The sequence below is a fragment of the Microcaecilia unicolor genome, chromosome 11, assembly GCF_901765095.1.
Source record: "Microcaecilia unicolor chromosome 11, aMicUni1.1, whole genome shotgun sequence".
In the NCBI taxonomy this organism is placed as follows: domain Eukaryota; kingdom Metazoa; phylum Chordata; class Amphibia; order Gymnophiona; family Siphonopidae; genus Microcaecilia; species Microcaecilia unicolor.
In genome coordinates, this window is record NC_044041.1 from 82233301 (window position 1) to 82246039 (window position 12739).

The window sequence follows — 12739 nt, forward strand, 5'->3', positions numbered from 1 at the left end:
TTTAACCAGCCACAAATGGCTCCTGGCCAGTTAATTGGTTAGTGCCAGTGTCAAGAATATCATCACAGGCCGCTAAACTCAAAGACAGCTATTTTATGGAGAGTCCAGGGGTGGAGCTGGCACTTACGCAGTTAAATGCTGAATATTGCACTTAACAGCATAAAAGAGAGCCAGTCGCATAAACCCAGCATGGCCCAGCATTGAGTATCCAGGAATAACTCTGGCAGCGGCTGAACACACTCACGGCCACCAGCTGACTATCGACCTCTATGGCACCTGTGAGAAGGAGGCCTCCATCTGACTTCAGAAATTTATGACAATACCATCAGAAATGTCTGACCATTTCAAAGTTCACATAAACCTGACCCATCTGAAATAAATGTAGAAGTCTCATGAGACTAAAGAACAGATGAGGTGAGAAAGATTGAACACTGTGTTTTCCCAACTCTCCGAACGTGAATTGTTTAGGGTTTTGATGATGCAGAAGATGGACTAAATCCTTTGTTTCCACTCTAGGGTAAAGACTGAGATGTACCAAGAGAGAGAAGGGCCCTGTGATTTTAGGGTATCATCTCTCAGTTTGCATGTTGTCAAGACAGAAAACAGTTGCTCCCATGGCTACTCCCCAGCGTGTTCCCTCCTCCCCCTTTCACCATCCCATCCTAGGAGCAGAAAGAGGAAACTTACCATCTTTGGGTACGGAGTACGGCCATAGGAGAAGATTTCCCACAGAAGCACTCCAAAGCTCCAGACATCTGACTTGGTTGAGAACTTCTGCAGAGAAACACACATACACACATACATAAACAAAATCTACATGTTAGTTTGGACTGATCAGAGAAGATGGCTGCCCAGGTTGGTGATGGCAATGTATCTCCGATGCCCCAAAGGATACTCACTGGCACAGTCTTCTGTCACCCTCACAGGCCATCAGTCGATACAGTGACCCCCTCTGCTGAATTCAGACAAAAGGCAAAGGTCCCTCTGATCCCTAATCTCAGCCCAGTCATAAACAAACCTGTAGGGGCTGAATAGCAAGGATGGCTTGGGACTTCATGAATACTATGAGTTACAGTGTAAATTCCTTATAGCAACTTGAATAAGTGTGTTACCCGCCCTCCTAATGTATCTTACTACTATCAGAGCCAATATTCAGAAAATGCTGAGCTCGTAAACTTATGCTTCTACATTAGCCTACTAAATGTGTGTCCTATTTTCAGCCAAATTCAGGAGCATAATGTTTCAGCTGAAAATTCATCTCCATTCATGAGCTTAATGTTATGCTCATAAATGTAGGCCTGCCATTCGTTTGCATAGATTTATGAGCCTAGTACTGAAAACCAGTGCTGAGCTCCCAACTTTGTTTCCCCCGTCCTAAATCCATCCCTGTTATCAGCCACTTTTTATGCTCCTAAATTTAAGAGTTTAGTGAAATTTTGAGTACAAACTTATGCACTCAGCCCTAGTAGAGGTGTGTGTGGGGATGGGGACAACAGGAAACCTGTAGAAATCGGTGGGAATCCATGGTGTGGTGACAAAGTAGTCATTAATACTGTGGGGATGGGAGGGGATGGATCCAAAGTGAATGGGGACAGGAGGGTATGAATCCTAAATGACTGAGGACAGGAGGGGGATGGAGATCAGGTTATGTCCACATGCACACCTTAATTCAGAAACCTGAAACATTAACATCTCAGCTTGAAACTCCTGCTCCAGCACATCATCAGAACTTTCTTTTCAGTTGTGTGGGATAAACAAAGAAATCCTGTTTAGAAGGAATGGATCTATGGAATCTTAGCGGAGATTGAGTGGCGACGCCGGTAATTGGGAATCAAAACCGGTGCTGGGCAGACTTCTACGGTCTACACCCTGATCATGACTGAATAGATATGGATGGGCTGGAGTGTAAATTTTAAGGGGCTTCGATGTTAGCTTCAGAACTTTTAGTACAAGAACGGTGCTGGGCAGACTTTTACGGTCTGTGCCCTGAGAAAGGCAGGGACAAATCAAACTCGGGTATACAAATAAAGTATCACATACCATATAAAATGAGTTTATCTTATTGGGCAGACTGGATGGACCGTTCAGGTCTTTATCTGCTGTCATTTACTATGTTACTAAGTTGCAGGAGAACAAATGAAGACCATAGGACGGAACTGAGTTCTGGCTCTGTATTGGCTTATTATTTTTACATAGTTCAAAACGATTGTTTGCTCACATGCCATGTTAATATGTTTTTCTTGCATATTTAACAAAGTAATGCCTATTGTTTTGTCTTAAATTTTAAGAGTTATAGGACTCACTTTATGTTTTGTTTGAATTTACAAGACCTTTTAAATAAGGATTTGGTACGGGGATGGGGAAAAATAACTGTGGAAATGGTGAGGGAATGTTAGCAATATAATGGAGATGTTGCAGGGATGGAAAAGAATTGACTGGGGATGGTGAGGGGACGGTAACAATAAGATTTATTGATTTATTTATTTCAAAATTTATAACTGCACAATCTAAAAATTCTTGGCGGCTCACAATCAATACATACATAAATGTAAAATAAAAGCATCTTATTAAGTAGTCAATATATATCCTACATTATTCTAAGTGCATCCAGACCTAAGGATTCTTCTCCAAGTGCTACTAATCACAGAAGTAACACTACAAAAACAAAGATGTTTTTAGTAGGGGATGGGGTGGATATGGAATAAAATGGACTGGGGATGGGTGGGGATGGAGACCAAATTATGTCCCTGTGACCACCTCTAAGCCCTAGTAAATTTTCAAAGAAGCCAATGTATGAACATAACCAGGGGGTGAATTGATAGGGATCTGGACCTCCAGGCAATGAGGGTCCTGGGCCCCCCGCCTCGGTTCCCACTTCCTTCCCCCCACCCCTGGGTCCCACATATCTCCCCCCTCCCCAGATCTAACATCTTCCTCCCCTTCCCCCCTGATACAACATCTCTCCCTCTCATTCCTTCTCCCTCCCCTCAATGCACCATCTCTGCCCCCTTCCACAGCTCCACCATCTCTGCCCCCTCCCTGCCTTCCCCATGTCCAACATTTCTCCCCACTCCTGAGGCCAACATCTCCCCCTCTCTCCTCTCTGTCCCTGGATCTGGCTCTCTCCCCTCATGTTTACCTCAAAGTCCCTTTCTCTGTACAGGGCCCAGGCTGTCTGCCACTGACTGGAACCTCTCTGACGCAACCCACCCTTGTGGAAGCAATAAGTTACATCGGAAAGAGGCAGGCCATGGCAGAGAGAAGGTTCTGATCAGTGGCAAATAGTAATGGCCCTGTATGGAGAAAGGCACTTTTGAGGTAAATGGTGTGGGGGGGGGGGGGGGGGTGAGAGAGGGGGAGTGATGGAACCGAGGACGGAGGGGTGAGAGATGTCAGACATATGGGAAGGAGGTACTGGGTACTCCAACAGCACTGGGCCCTTGGGCACTGCCCAGCTGCCCGAATGGTCAGTCTGTCCCTGAGCATAACTCTCAAAGTTAGGAGCGTAAATCCTTTGAATATCGGGCCCATCATTATTAATTGTTATTGTATTAAGCTGTTAACATTACCATTGTAAGTTGAGGCATCTGTTGTCTCTCTTTCATATTCTGCCTTTTTCTTTTATATCCTTTTAATTGTAAACCCAGCGGCGTACCAAGGGCGGGGCGGTGGGGGCGGTCCTCCCCGGGTGCATGCCGATGGAGAGGTACAGAGGGCAGCCATGCACCTGTTGGCTCCGCTGGTTCCCTGCTCCCTCTGCCCCAGAACATGTTACTTCCTGTTCCTGGACAGAGGGAGCAGGGAGCCAGTGGAGCCCAGAGCCGCGTGGCTGCTCCCAGGTTTGAGGCGTTGGGGGAGGTGTCATTGCGCCGGGGGGGGGGGGGTGCGCATCGGCGATCCGCCCTGGGAGGCAGCCGACCTAGGATCGTCACTGTGTAAACCATTTAGATATTTTTGTAATTTAGCGGTATATCAAATTGAAATGTGAGGTGTGATTCCCATGTCCTGGGTAAGGGTCATAGATGGCGAGACCGCACTTCCAGTTGAGTCAGAAGTTCACTATTGGGTGCACCACAGATGGGATTTGGTTAGGAGATAAGAAATATATGTTTATCTTTTCTTTTCTGTCTCTTTTGAAGCTGTGTGGTATCTTTCAATGCTTGAGAAATAGGCTGAGGGTTCATCCCCAGCCCTTTTATGCTCTGTCATGTCAGGACTCATGTTGTAACGTTCAGCCATTACTTAGAAATCTGCTAACCACAGACTATTCCATGGGTCAAGCAAATCACAAGCTTCCTTAAAAATAAACAGAACAGAAATATCTAAAACTACAGAAATAGAAACAGCTAAAATGATACTTCCGTAAAAGTCAATATTTCTTTGATACATGACATGAACTAAGCTGTGTTTCTTGTCTGACTGGCTGGACTGGTTTTAGGGTGAAAGAATTGTCTACATTGGTGGTACTCACACTGTTCGGTCCCCTCACGCCCCAGCCAGTCAGCTTTTCAAATATCCCTAATGAACATTTTTATTTATTTAATTTATTTATTTGGATTTATTAACTACCTGTATGAAGAGATTCACCCAAGGCAGTGTACAGCAGGTACAGTTTAACATGAAACTTACAGTTTGCTATGGTTACAGTTAGGTCTCATATCCCGCTAATACCAATATTGTAGTTTAGTGGGTCTCAACCAAGAAGCTAGAAAAATAAATCTAGGATGTGACAAAGTTGGTCACATATAGTTACAAATAACAAAAACAATCAGCGTTAACACAAAAACACATACTTATTTAAAAGCAGTCCTCAGTTCTTTCTTTAAAAGACTGCAAGTAGGCAAGTTCCTTAATTTAAGAAAGAGGGAATTCCACAAACTAGCTACCTGATAGGCAAATAGGCAAGTGAATATTTTCTTAGAGGTGATCCCCGAGGACTAGGAAAGATAAATAGAGATGAAATTTGGGTATTATAAAATTGTTCAATGATCGAGTAGTGTACTACTACTAATAACATTTGTATAGCGCTACCAGCCGCACGCAGCGCTGAACACTTGACATAGAGAGACAGTCCCTGCTCAAAGAGCTTACAATCTAAGTAAAACAGACAGACAAGACATTATGGGCAAGGGAATTACAGGGTAAAGAGGAACAGGGAAGGAGGAGGGCAAATGAGTAACGGTTAGGGGCCAAAGGCAGTAGTGAAAAGGTGAGCTTTCAACATAGATTTAAAAACAGGTAGAGATGGAGCTAGACGTATGGGTTCAGGAAGACGGTTCCAGGCATAAGGTGCTGCAAGATAAAAGGAAAGAAGTCTGGAGTTAGCGGTGGAGGAGTAGGGGGACGACAAGAGAGATTTGTTCAGAGAGTGGAGTTGACGGGGAGGAGAGTAGGGAGAAATGAGTGAGGAGAGGTAGTGAGGGGTCATAGAGTGGATGCATTTAAAGGTCAGTAAGAAGAGTTTGAATTTTATATGGAAGCGGATAGGGAGCCAGTGAAGTGTTTTTTTTTTTTTTTTAGGAGTGGGCTAGTGTGGGCATAGTGATTTTGGCGAAAAATAAGTCGAGCTGCAGAATTCTGGACAGATTGGAGAGGAGAAAGATGATTGAGTGGAAGACCAGTGAGAAGTAAATTGCAATAGTCCAAGCGAGAAGTAATAAGGGTGTAAATGAGGGTTTTGGTGGCGTATTCAGAAAGGAAAGGGCGAATTTTGCTAATGTTGAAGATAAAGAAGCCGAATCCACAATATCAATGTCTCTGGTAACATTCAATAACTTGTACACACAAACCAGGACTTATAGCCACCAACTTCAAGAGAGTGCTGTAAAACAGTTCACACCAGTATAGTATAATAGAAATGTTTTTTATGTGTATAGAGTACCCTCAGATATTTACCACTATTACTGCAGTCAATAATGCTGCTACAAAGTGGCATAGCACTTCTTTCATCAGGTAACTCTAACAAATTTTTTGGGGAGAGCAACATATGCTCATTTTATATGCTTCCCAATCACCTCAGTGCTATAAAATCGCTTATCACTTTTAAAATTGTATATACTAGGTGAAAACTGTGCACTTATCTCTTAAGTTCTTGCCTCCCTGGCAGAACTATCTTGCCTTGCTGAAACATTCGTCAGTTGCCTTCCCCTGAAACCACCTGACTCCGCGGGGTTTCAATCACTTTCCTCAGGGACAAGGGTTAAGGCTGCATAATTCTTTTCTTCCTCATTCTTTTTTCTCTCAAGCAATCCACAAGACAAAGCAAGACCTGCTTTGTCTTGTGGATTGCTTGAGACAAAAAAGAATGAGGAAGAAAAGAATTATGCAGCCTTAACCCTTGTCCCTGAGGAAAGTGATTGAAACCCCGCGGAGTCGGGTGGTTTCAGGGGAAGGCAACTGACGAATGTTTCAGCAAGGCAAGATAGTTCTGCCAGGGAGGCAAGAACTTAAGAGATAAGTGCACAGTTTTCACCTAGTATATACAATTTTAAAAGTGATAAGCGATTTTATAGCACTGAGGTGATTGGGAAGCATATGTTGCTCTCCCCAAAAAATTTGTTAGAGTTACCTGATGAAAGAAGTGCTATGCCACTTTGTAGCAGCATTATTGACTGCAGTAATAGTGGTAAATATCTGAGGGTACTCTATACACATAAAAAACATTTCTATTATACTATACTGGTGTGAACTGTTTTACAGCACTCTCTTGAAGTTGGTGGCTATAAGTCCTGGTTTGTGTGTACAAGAAGATAAAGAAGCGACAGGTTTTGGCGATTTGTTGAATATGGGCAGAGAAGGAGAGAGAGGAATCGAAGATAACTCAAAGGTTATGAGCTGAAGAGACAGGGAGGATATGAGAGCCATTAACATAGATAGAGAATGGGGGAAGAGGGGAGGAGGGTTTAGGGGGAAAAATAAGAAGTTCAGTTTTAGCCATGTTTAATTTGAGATGGAGTTGAGACATCCAGGTACTAAAGAAAGCATATATTATGGGATCAATCCATAAGTTATCTTAAATAACAGACATCCCATCTTCAGCAACATCCTTGTCTCAATAGGGAACCAATGTAACTTCACAAAATAAGGTGTAATTTTATCTGATTTCTTTAAAGAGAAGATCAAATGAACTGCCACATTTTGAATGGTTTGAATTTTTCTCAACATCTGTTTTGGAAGCCGACAAATATACAATGTTACAATAATCTAGTTTACTTAGAATCAGAGATTGTACCACCAACTTAAACAAGTCTTCCGGTAGGTATCTCCTAATGCTTTTTAACTTTCTCATTACATAAAATGAACTACGTACAAGTGAATTTACTTGAGGTTCCATGGATAATGTATCATCTATCACAATACCCAGAATCTTAATAGAGCGATCTAAAAAATAAGATGTCTCATTAAAGATAACATTAGATTCTCATATTTGATTTTGCTTCACCCACAATAAGAATTTTGTTTTTTTCCCTATTCAATTTGAGGTAATGAAAAGCCATACATTTTGTAATTATAGAAAAGCATCGAGAAATGTAATTATATATATCCTTTAAATCTGCAATCACACAAAAGGTTATAGTTATGTCACCCACATAAATATAAACAGAATATCCTTCATCCTCCAAATGTCTGTCTAATAGAAACATGATAGCAGATAAAGGCCATATGACCCATCCAGTCTGCCCATCCTCTGTAACCCCTAATTCTTCCTGTTCCTAAGCGATCCCACATGCTTATCCCATGCCTTTTTAAATTCTGGAACAGTCCTCGACTCCAAGACCTCCACCGGGAGGCCATTCCACGCCTCCACCACCCTTTCTGTGAAATAATACTTCCTTAGGTTACTCCTAAGCCTATTTCCTCTTAACTTTATCATATGCCCCTTCATTCCAGAGCTCTCCTTCATTTGGATAAGGCTCTCTTCCTGTACATAAATGCACTTGAGATATTTAAACGTTTCTATCATGTCTCCTCTCTCCCTCCTCTCTTCCAGCGTATACATGTTGAGGTTCATAAGCCTGCCCCTATAATTTTTGCATTCAAGACCGCTTACTAATTTCGTAGCCGCCCTCTGGACCGACTCCATCCTGTTTATAAAGATGACATGAGCACATTAAACAAGACTGGTGATAGCGGAGATCCCTGAGGTATACCCGAAAGTGCAAACCAACTATCTGATAACACTCCTTGGGCCCTGTTTACTAAGCCGCGCTAGGGGTGCGTTAGTGCTTTTAACGTGCGCTAACTGTGCAGGTGCCCACAATATTCCTATGGGCGCCTATGCAGTTAGTGCACGCTAATTTTTTGCACGCGCTAAAAACGCTAGCGCACCTTAGTAAACAGGACCCCTTGAGACTTAACTCTGTATGATCTGCTGACCAACAAATCCCTGAACCAAGAGAGGACCCTGCCAATTACCCCCAAAACTAGCACAAGCTTCAACCAAAACTTCATGAGCTACTAAATCAAATGCGCTGGAAAGATCCAGTTGCATAACAAGAGTTCTTTGACCATTACTCATGAGTTGTCTGATATAATTTGTTAATGTTACTAGCAATGTTTCTGTATTATGTTCAATCGTGGTTATGCTCAGCTTCTCAAATATTTCTCAGCTTTATGATAGAACGGTCAGCATAATAATAGAGCTATGATAGGATCTATCAGATACACGTATCCACCTCCTCATTGGCTGAATAGTTCAATGAGCCAAGCATTCAGTAGGAGGGGGTTTACGTAATCCTCATTAATCCTTATCCTATATAATAATTTGCACCTCCAACATTCTACGTCTGGATGCCTGGGTTCGTAACACTCATTGCCCCTCCCTCACGTCAAAACGTAATGACGTCAGAGGGCGGAACAGTGGGAGGGAAGGTAAGCCAGCGCCAGCCAGCCAGAGAACGTTCAGGTACAAATCGAGGGGAGGAGAGAATCGCGAGGGGAGGGAGGAAGGGAAGGGGAGGGCAGGGCAGAGGAGAATGGATGGGATGGGAAGACAGTAGAGGAGAGAATCGCGGGGCATCAAGAAGAGGGAGGAAGGGGAGGGGAATGCAGGGCAGAGGAGAATTGATGGACATGGATGGGATGGGAGGACAGTAGAGGAGAGAATCGCGGGACATCGAGGGGAGGGAGGAAGGGAAGGGCAGGGCAGAGGAGAATTGATGGACATGGATGGGATGGGAGGACAGTAGAGGAGAGAATCGCAGGACACGGATGGGAGGGCAGGGAAGAGAAGAATCGCTAGACGTGGAGGGGAGGGCAGGGGAGAGAGAGAGAAAAAAAACTTACATGACAGCCTTCCTAGGGCCCGTTTCATTGTTGAGGAAATGGGCATGGTTCCACTAGTTTATGATATTTAATAGTAGTCCATACTTTATTCTCAGCATATTTCTCAACACTTTTTTATTTCAGTATGACAGTATAGTGAAAGATATCTTTGGAGACTACCTTGAAACAGTCAAATGCAAAACATGGGTCTATGTCCAACTGGTCTCCACCGTATATACCCCGACTTAAGCTAAAAACTAAGTACTCTTCTGATTGAAATACAATGTTAAAAATACTATAAATATGAAGAAGAAAGAAAAGCTTAGGCTCTTCCAAAGAAATCCTTTTACAAAAAAAAAATATAAAATAAAAAAGTGTTGAGAAATATGCTGAGAATAAAGTATGGACTACTATTAAATATTATAAATAAGGATTAATGAGGATTACGTAAACCCCCCCTTACTGTATGCTGCTACTGCCTCTGCCCCCCCCCCCCCCCCCCATTCCCTTACCTTCCTGCATCTACTTCTCCCTCGTTCTGGCATTCTCTTGTTTCTGGCGCCGGACCTCCCCTTGGAGGCAGGGCCCAGGGAATCTTACTCCCCTGCTCTCCCCTGTCGGAGGGCACATACGCAATGAATACCTTTACCATAAGAGCTAAAGACCTGAGATAAAGCGTGAAAACATGAGGGATCTATCACTAGTATGAGCTACAGTTTGTTCTTTTTTTACATTTTTTAAAGTTATTATAGTTTTCAAAATAGCAGCAGTTCAATACTGTGAGCAGGGAAGCCACCAGCGAGTATACCTGCTTTTCTGATTAATGGATCATTAGTCAACAGTGGAGCTACCGAATGCCTCCCAGTTACCAAGGAAAGACCAAGCTACAATCCCCATCCTAATGGACAAGTTCCTGGAGGAAATGTCCATAGTCTGTTACTGAGATGGGCATGAGGGAAGCCACTTCTTGCCCCAGGATTGGTAGCAAGGAATATTGATACTAATTGGGTTTGCCATCGTTGGAAGCAAGATACCGGATTAGATGGACCATTGGTCTGACCTAGTAGGGCTATGCTTATGTTCTAATAATGCATGCAAGAGCTTGTGGTCCTATTGAAATCTGAACTATATGTCCTAGAATGCAATGGGATAGGAGATTCAGCTCTCCTTGGGCCAATGGTAAACCGAGAAGTAGCCCAATGGTTAAAGCAGTGAACTGAGAACTAGGGGAGCCTGGTTCAAAGCTCACTGCAGCTCGTTGTCACTTCACCTTCCATTACCTCAGATACCAACTCAGATTGTGAGCCCTCCAGGAACAGAAAAATACCAACTGTACCTGAATGTACACCACTTCAATAGCTTTGGGGCTGCTTGTGGTATATAGGAAACAAAATGAATAAACTTGTTTAGTAGTAGATTTATGTGCTGTCTTGCTAGCCTGTTGGTTTCCTGCTTACATTATGCTTTAGGGCCTCTGGCGCCGTCCATTTGACAGGAATCCGGGTGAGGTCCTCTTGTTTCAGGTCCACCTTCGCCAGGCCGAAATCGCTTACTTTCGCCATATTATCCTCGGATATGAGAATGTTGCGGGCGGCTAGGTCTCTGTGGACCAGCTTCTTGGATTCGAGGTAATCCATCCCATCTGAGACATTCCTTCCGCAGAACATCAGAACCACACCAGTAGGAAGAGAAACAAGACATTACAGTGGGCCAGACTGTTTGACATCAGGTTCAAAGGGAGTCAAATGGATAGACAGGGAGAAAGTGAGAGAGATAGGGAGAGTATTTAAGAGGAAATGTCAAGCATTACACTGTGGGGAGAAATGTAATTGTGTGTCAGAAAGAGTTTAAAGTTTAATATAAGTTTTAATAAACCACCATAGCAAGCAAAGCAGTTTACAATATACAGAATAAACAAAAGTTACAGAAGAGAAAGTACTACAATGGTAGTCATTCAGTATATGTTAAAATTACCACAGAGAAAAATGAAACAGAAAGGAACAGACAGACAGACAAAGGATATGTACGTGACAAAGACAGGCCAGTGACACAAAGAAGTGGCATACAGATGGAGGCGATGGAAGGAAAAACAGTGTCAGCTTCAGGAACAAGAAATCCTAGGACAATTAATTAATTAATTTGTAAAAATGGCAGAGAAGGGCACAGCCAGAGATCCAGCAGGGTTTGTGGGATACCGGTAGGAAAGGAAATGGATTTTGTGATTTTTCTCCAGTCATATTTTATGTTTGCAGCATAAGAGGTGATTTCTAGGTTGCAGGTGTAAAGCAAAAGCTACATACCTGTAGAAGGTATTCTCCGAGGACAGCAGGCTGATTGTTCTCACGAATGGGTGACGTCCACGGCAGCCCCTCCGATCGGAGATCTTCACTAGCAACAGCGTTTGCTAGCCCTCGCGTGCGCATTCACAGTGCGCATGCGCGACCATCTTCCCTCCCGAATGCGAGCGTGATCGCCAGTCCAGTAAATAGCAAGACAAGGGAAGACACAACTCCAAAGGGGAGGCAGGCGGGTAGGTGAGAAAAATCAGCCTGCTGTCCTCGGAGAATACCTTCTATAGGTATGTAGCTTTCGTTTTCTCCAAGGACAAGCAGGCTCCTTGTTCTCACGAATGGGGTATCCCTAGCCCCCAGGCTCAGTCAAAACAAGAAACATTGGTCAATTGGGCCTCGCAACGGCGAGGACATAACTGAGATTGACCTGAACATATTCAACTAACTGAGAGTGCAGCCTGGACCAGAATAAAAATGGGCCTAGGGGGGTGGAGTTGGATTCTAAACCCCGAACAGATTCTGTAGCACCGACTGCCCGAACCGACTGTCGCGTCGGGTATCCTGCTGAAGGTAGTAATGCGATGTGAATGTGTGGACAGATGACCATGTCGCAGCCTTGCAAATCTCTTCGATAGTGGCTGACTTCAAGTGGGCCACTGACGCTGCCATGGCTCTAACACAATGAGCCGTGACATGACCCTCAAGAGTCAGCCCAGCCTGGGCGTAAACGAAGGAAATGCAATCTGCTAGCCAATTAGATATGGTGCATTTCCCGACAGCCACTCCCCTTCTGTTGGGATCAAAAGAAACAAACATTTGGGCGGACTGTCTGTGGGGCTGTGTCCGCTCCAAATAGAAGGCCAATGCTTGCTTGCAGTCCAATGTGTGCAGCTGACATTCAGCAGGGCGGGTATGAGGACGGGGAAAGAATGTTGGCAAGACAATTGACTGGTTCAAATGGAACTCCAACACCACCTTCGGCAAGAACTTAGGGTGAGTGCGGAGGACTACTCTGTTATGATGAAATTTAGTATAAGGAGCATGAGCTACCAGGGCTTGAAGCTCACTGACTCTGTGAGCTGAAGTGACTGCCACCAAGAAAATGACCTTCCAAGTCAAGTACTTCAGATGGCAGGAATTCAGTGGCTCGAAAGGAGGTTTCATCAGCTGGGTGAGAACAACAT

The 12739-nt window shown here is 43.8% G+C and overlaps 1 protein-coding gene across 3 annotated transcripts in view; it reads right to left on the minus strand.

Annotated features, from left to right (window-relative positions):
• MATK (megakaryocyte-associated tyrosine kinase) overlaps nucleotides 1–12739 on the minus strand; it is a 64351-nt gene that overhangs the window by 3408 nt on the left and 48204 nt on the right. For all 3 annotated transcript variants that reach the window (XM_030218395.1, XM_030218393.1, XM_030218394.1), the window contains exons 11-12: nucleotides 10722–10917; nucleotides 688–774 (exon numbers count right to left, since the gene is read on the minus strand). In XM_030218395.1, the coding sequence (XP_030074255.1) occupies nucleotides 688–774; nucleotides 10722–10917 (283 nt within the window). The remainder of the gene's footprint in view (nucleotides 1–687; nucleotides 775–10721; nucleotides 10918–12739) is intronic.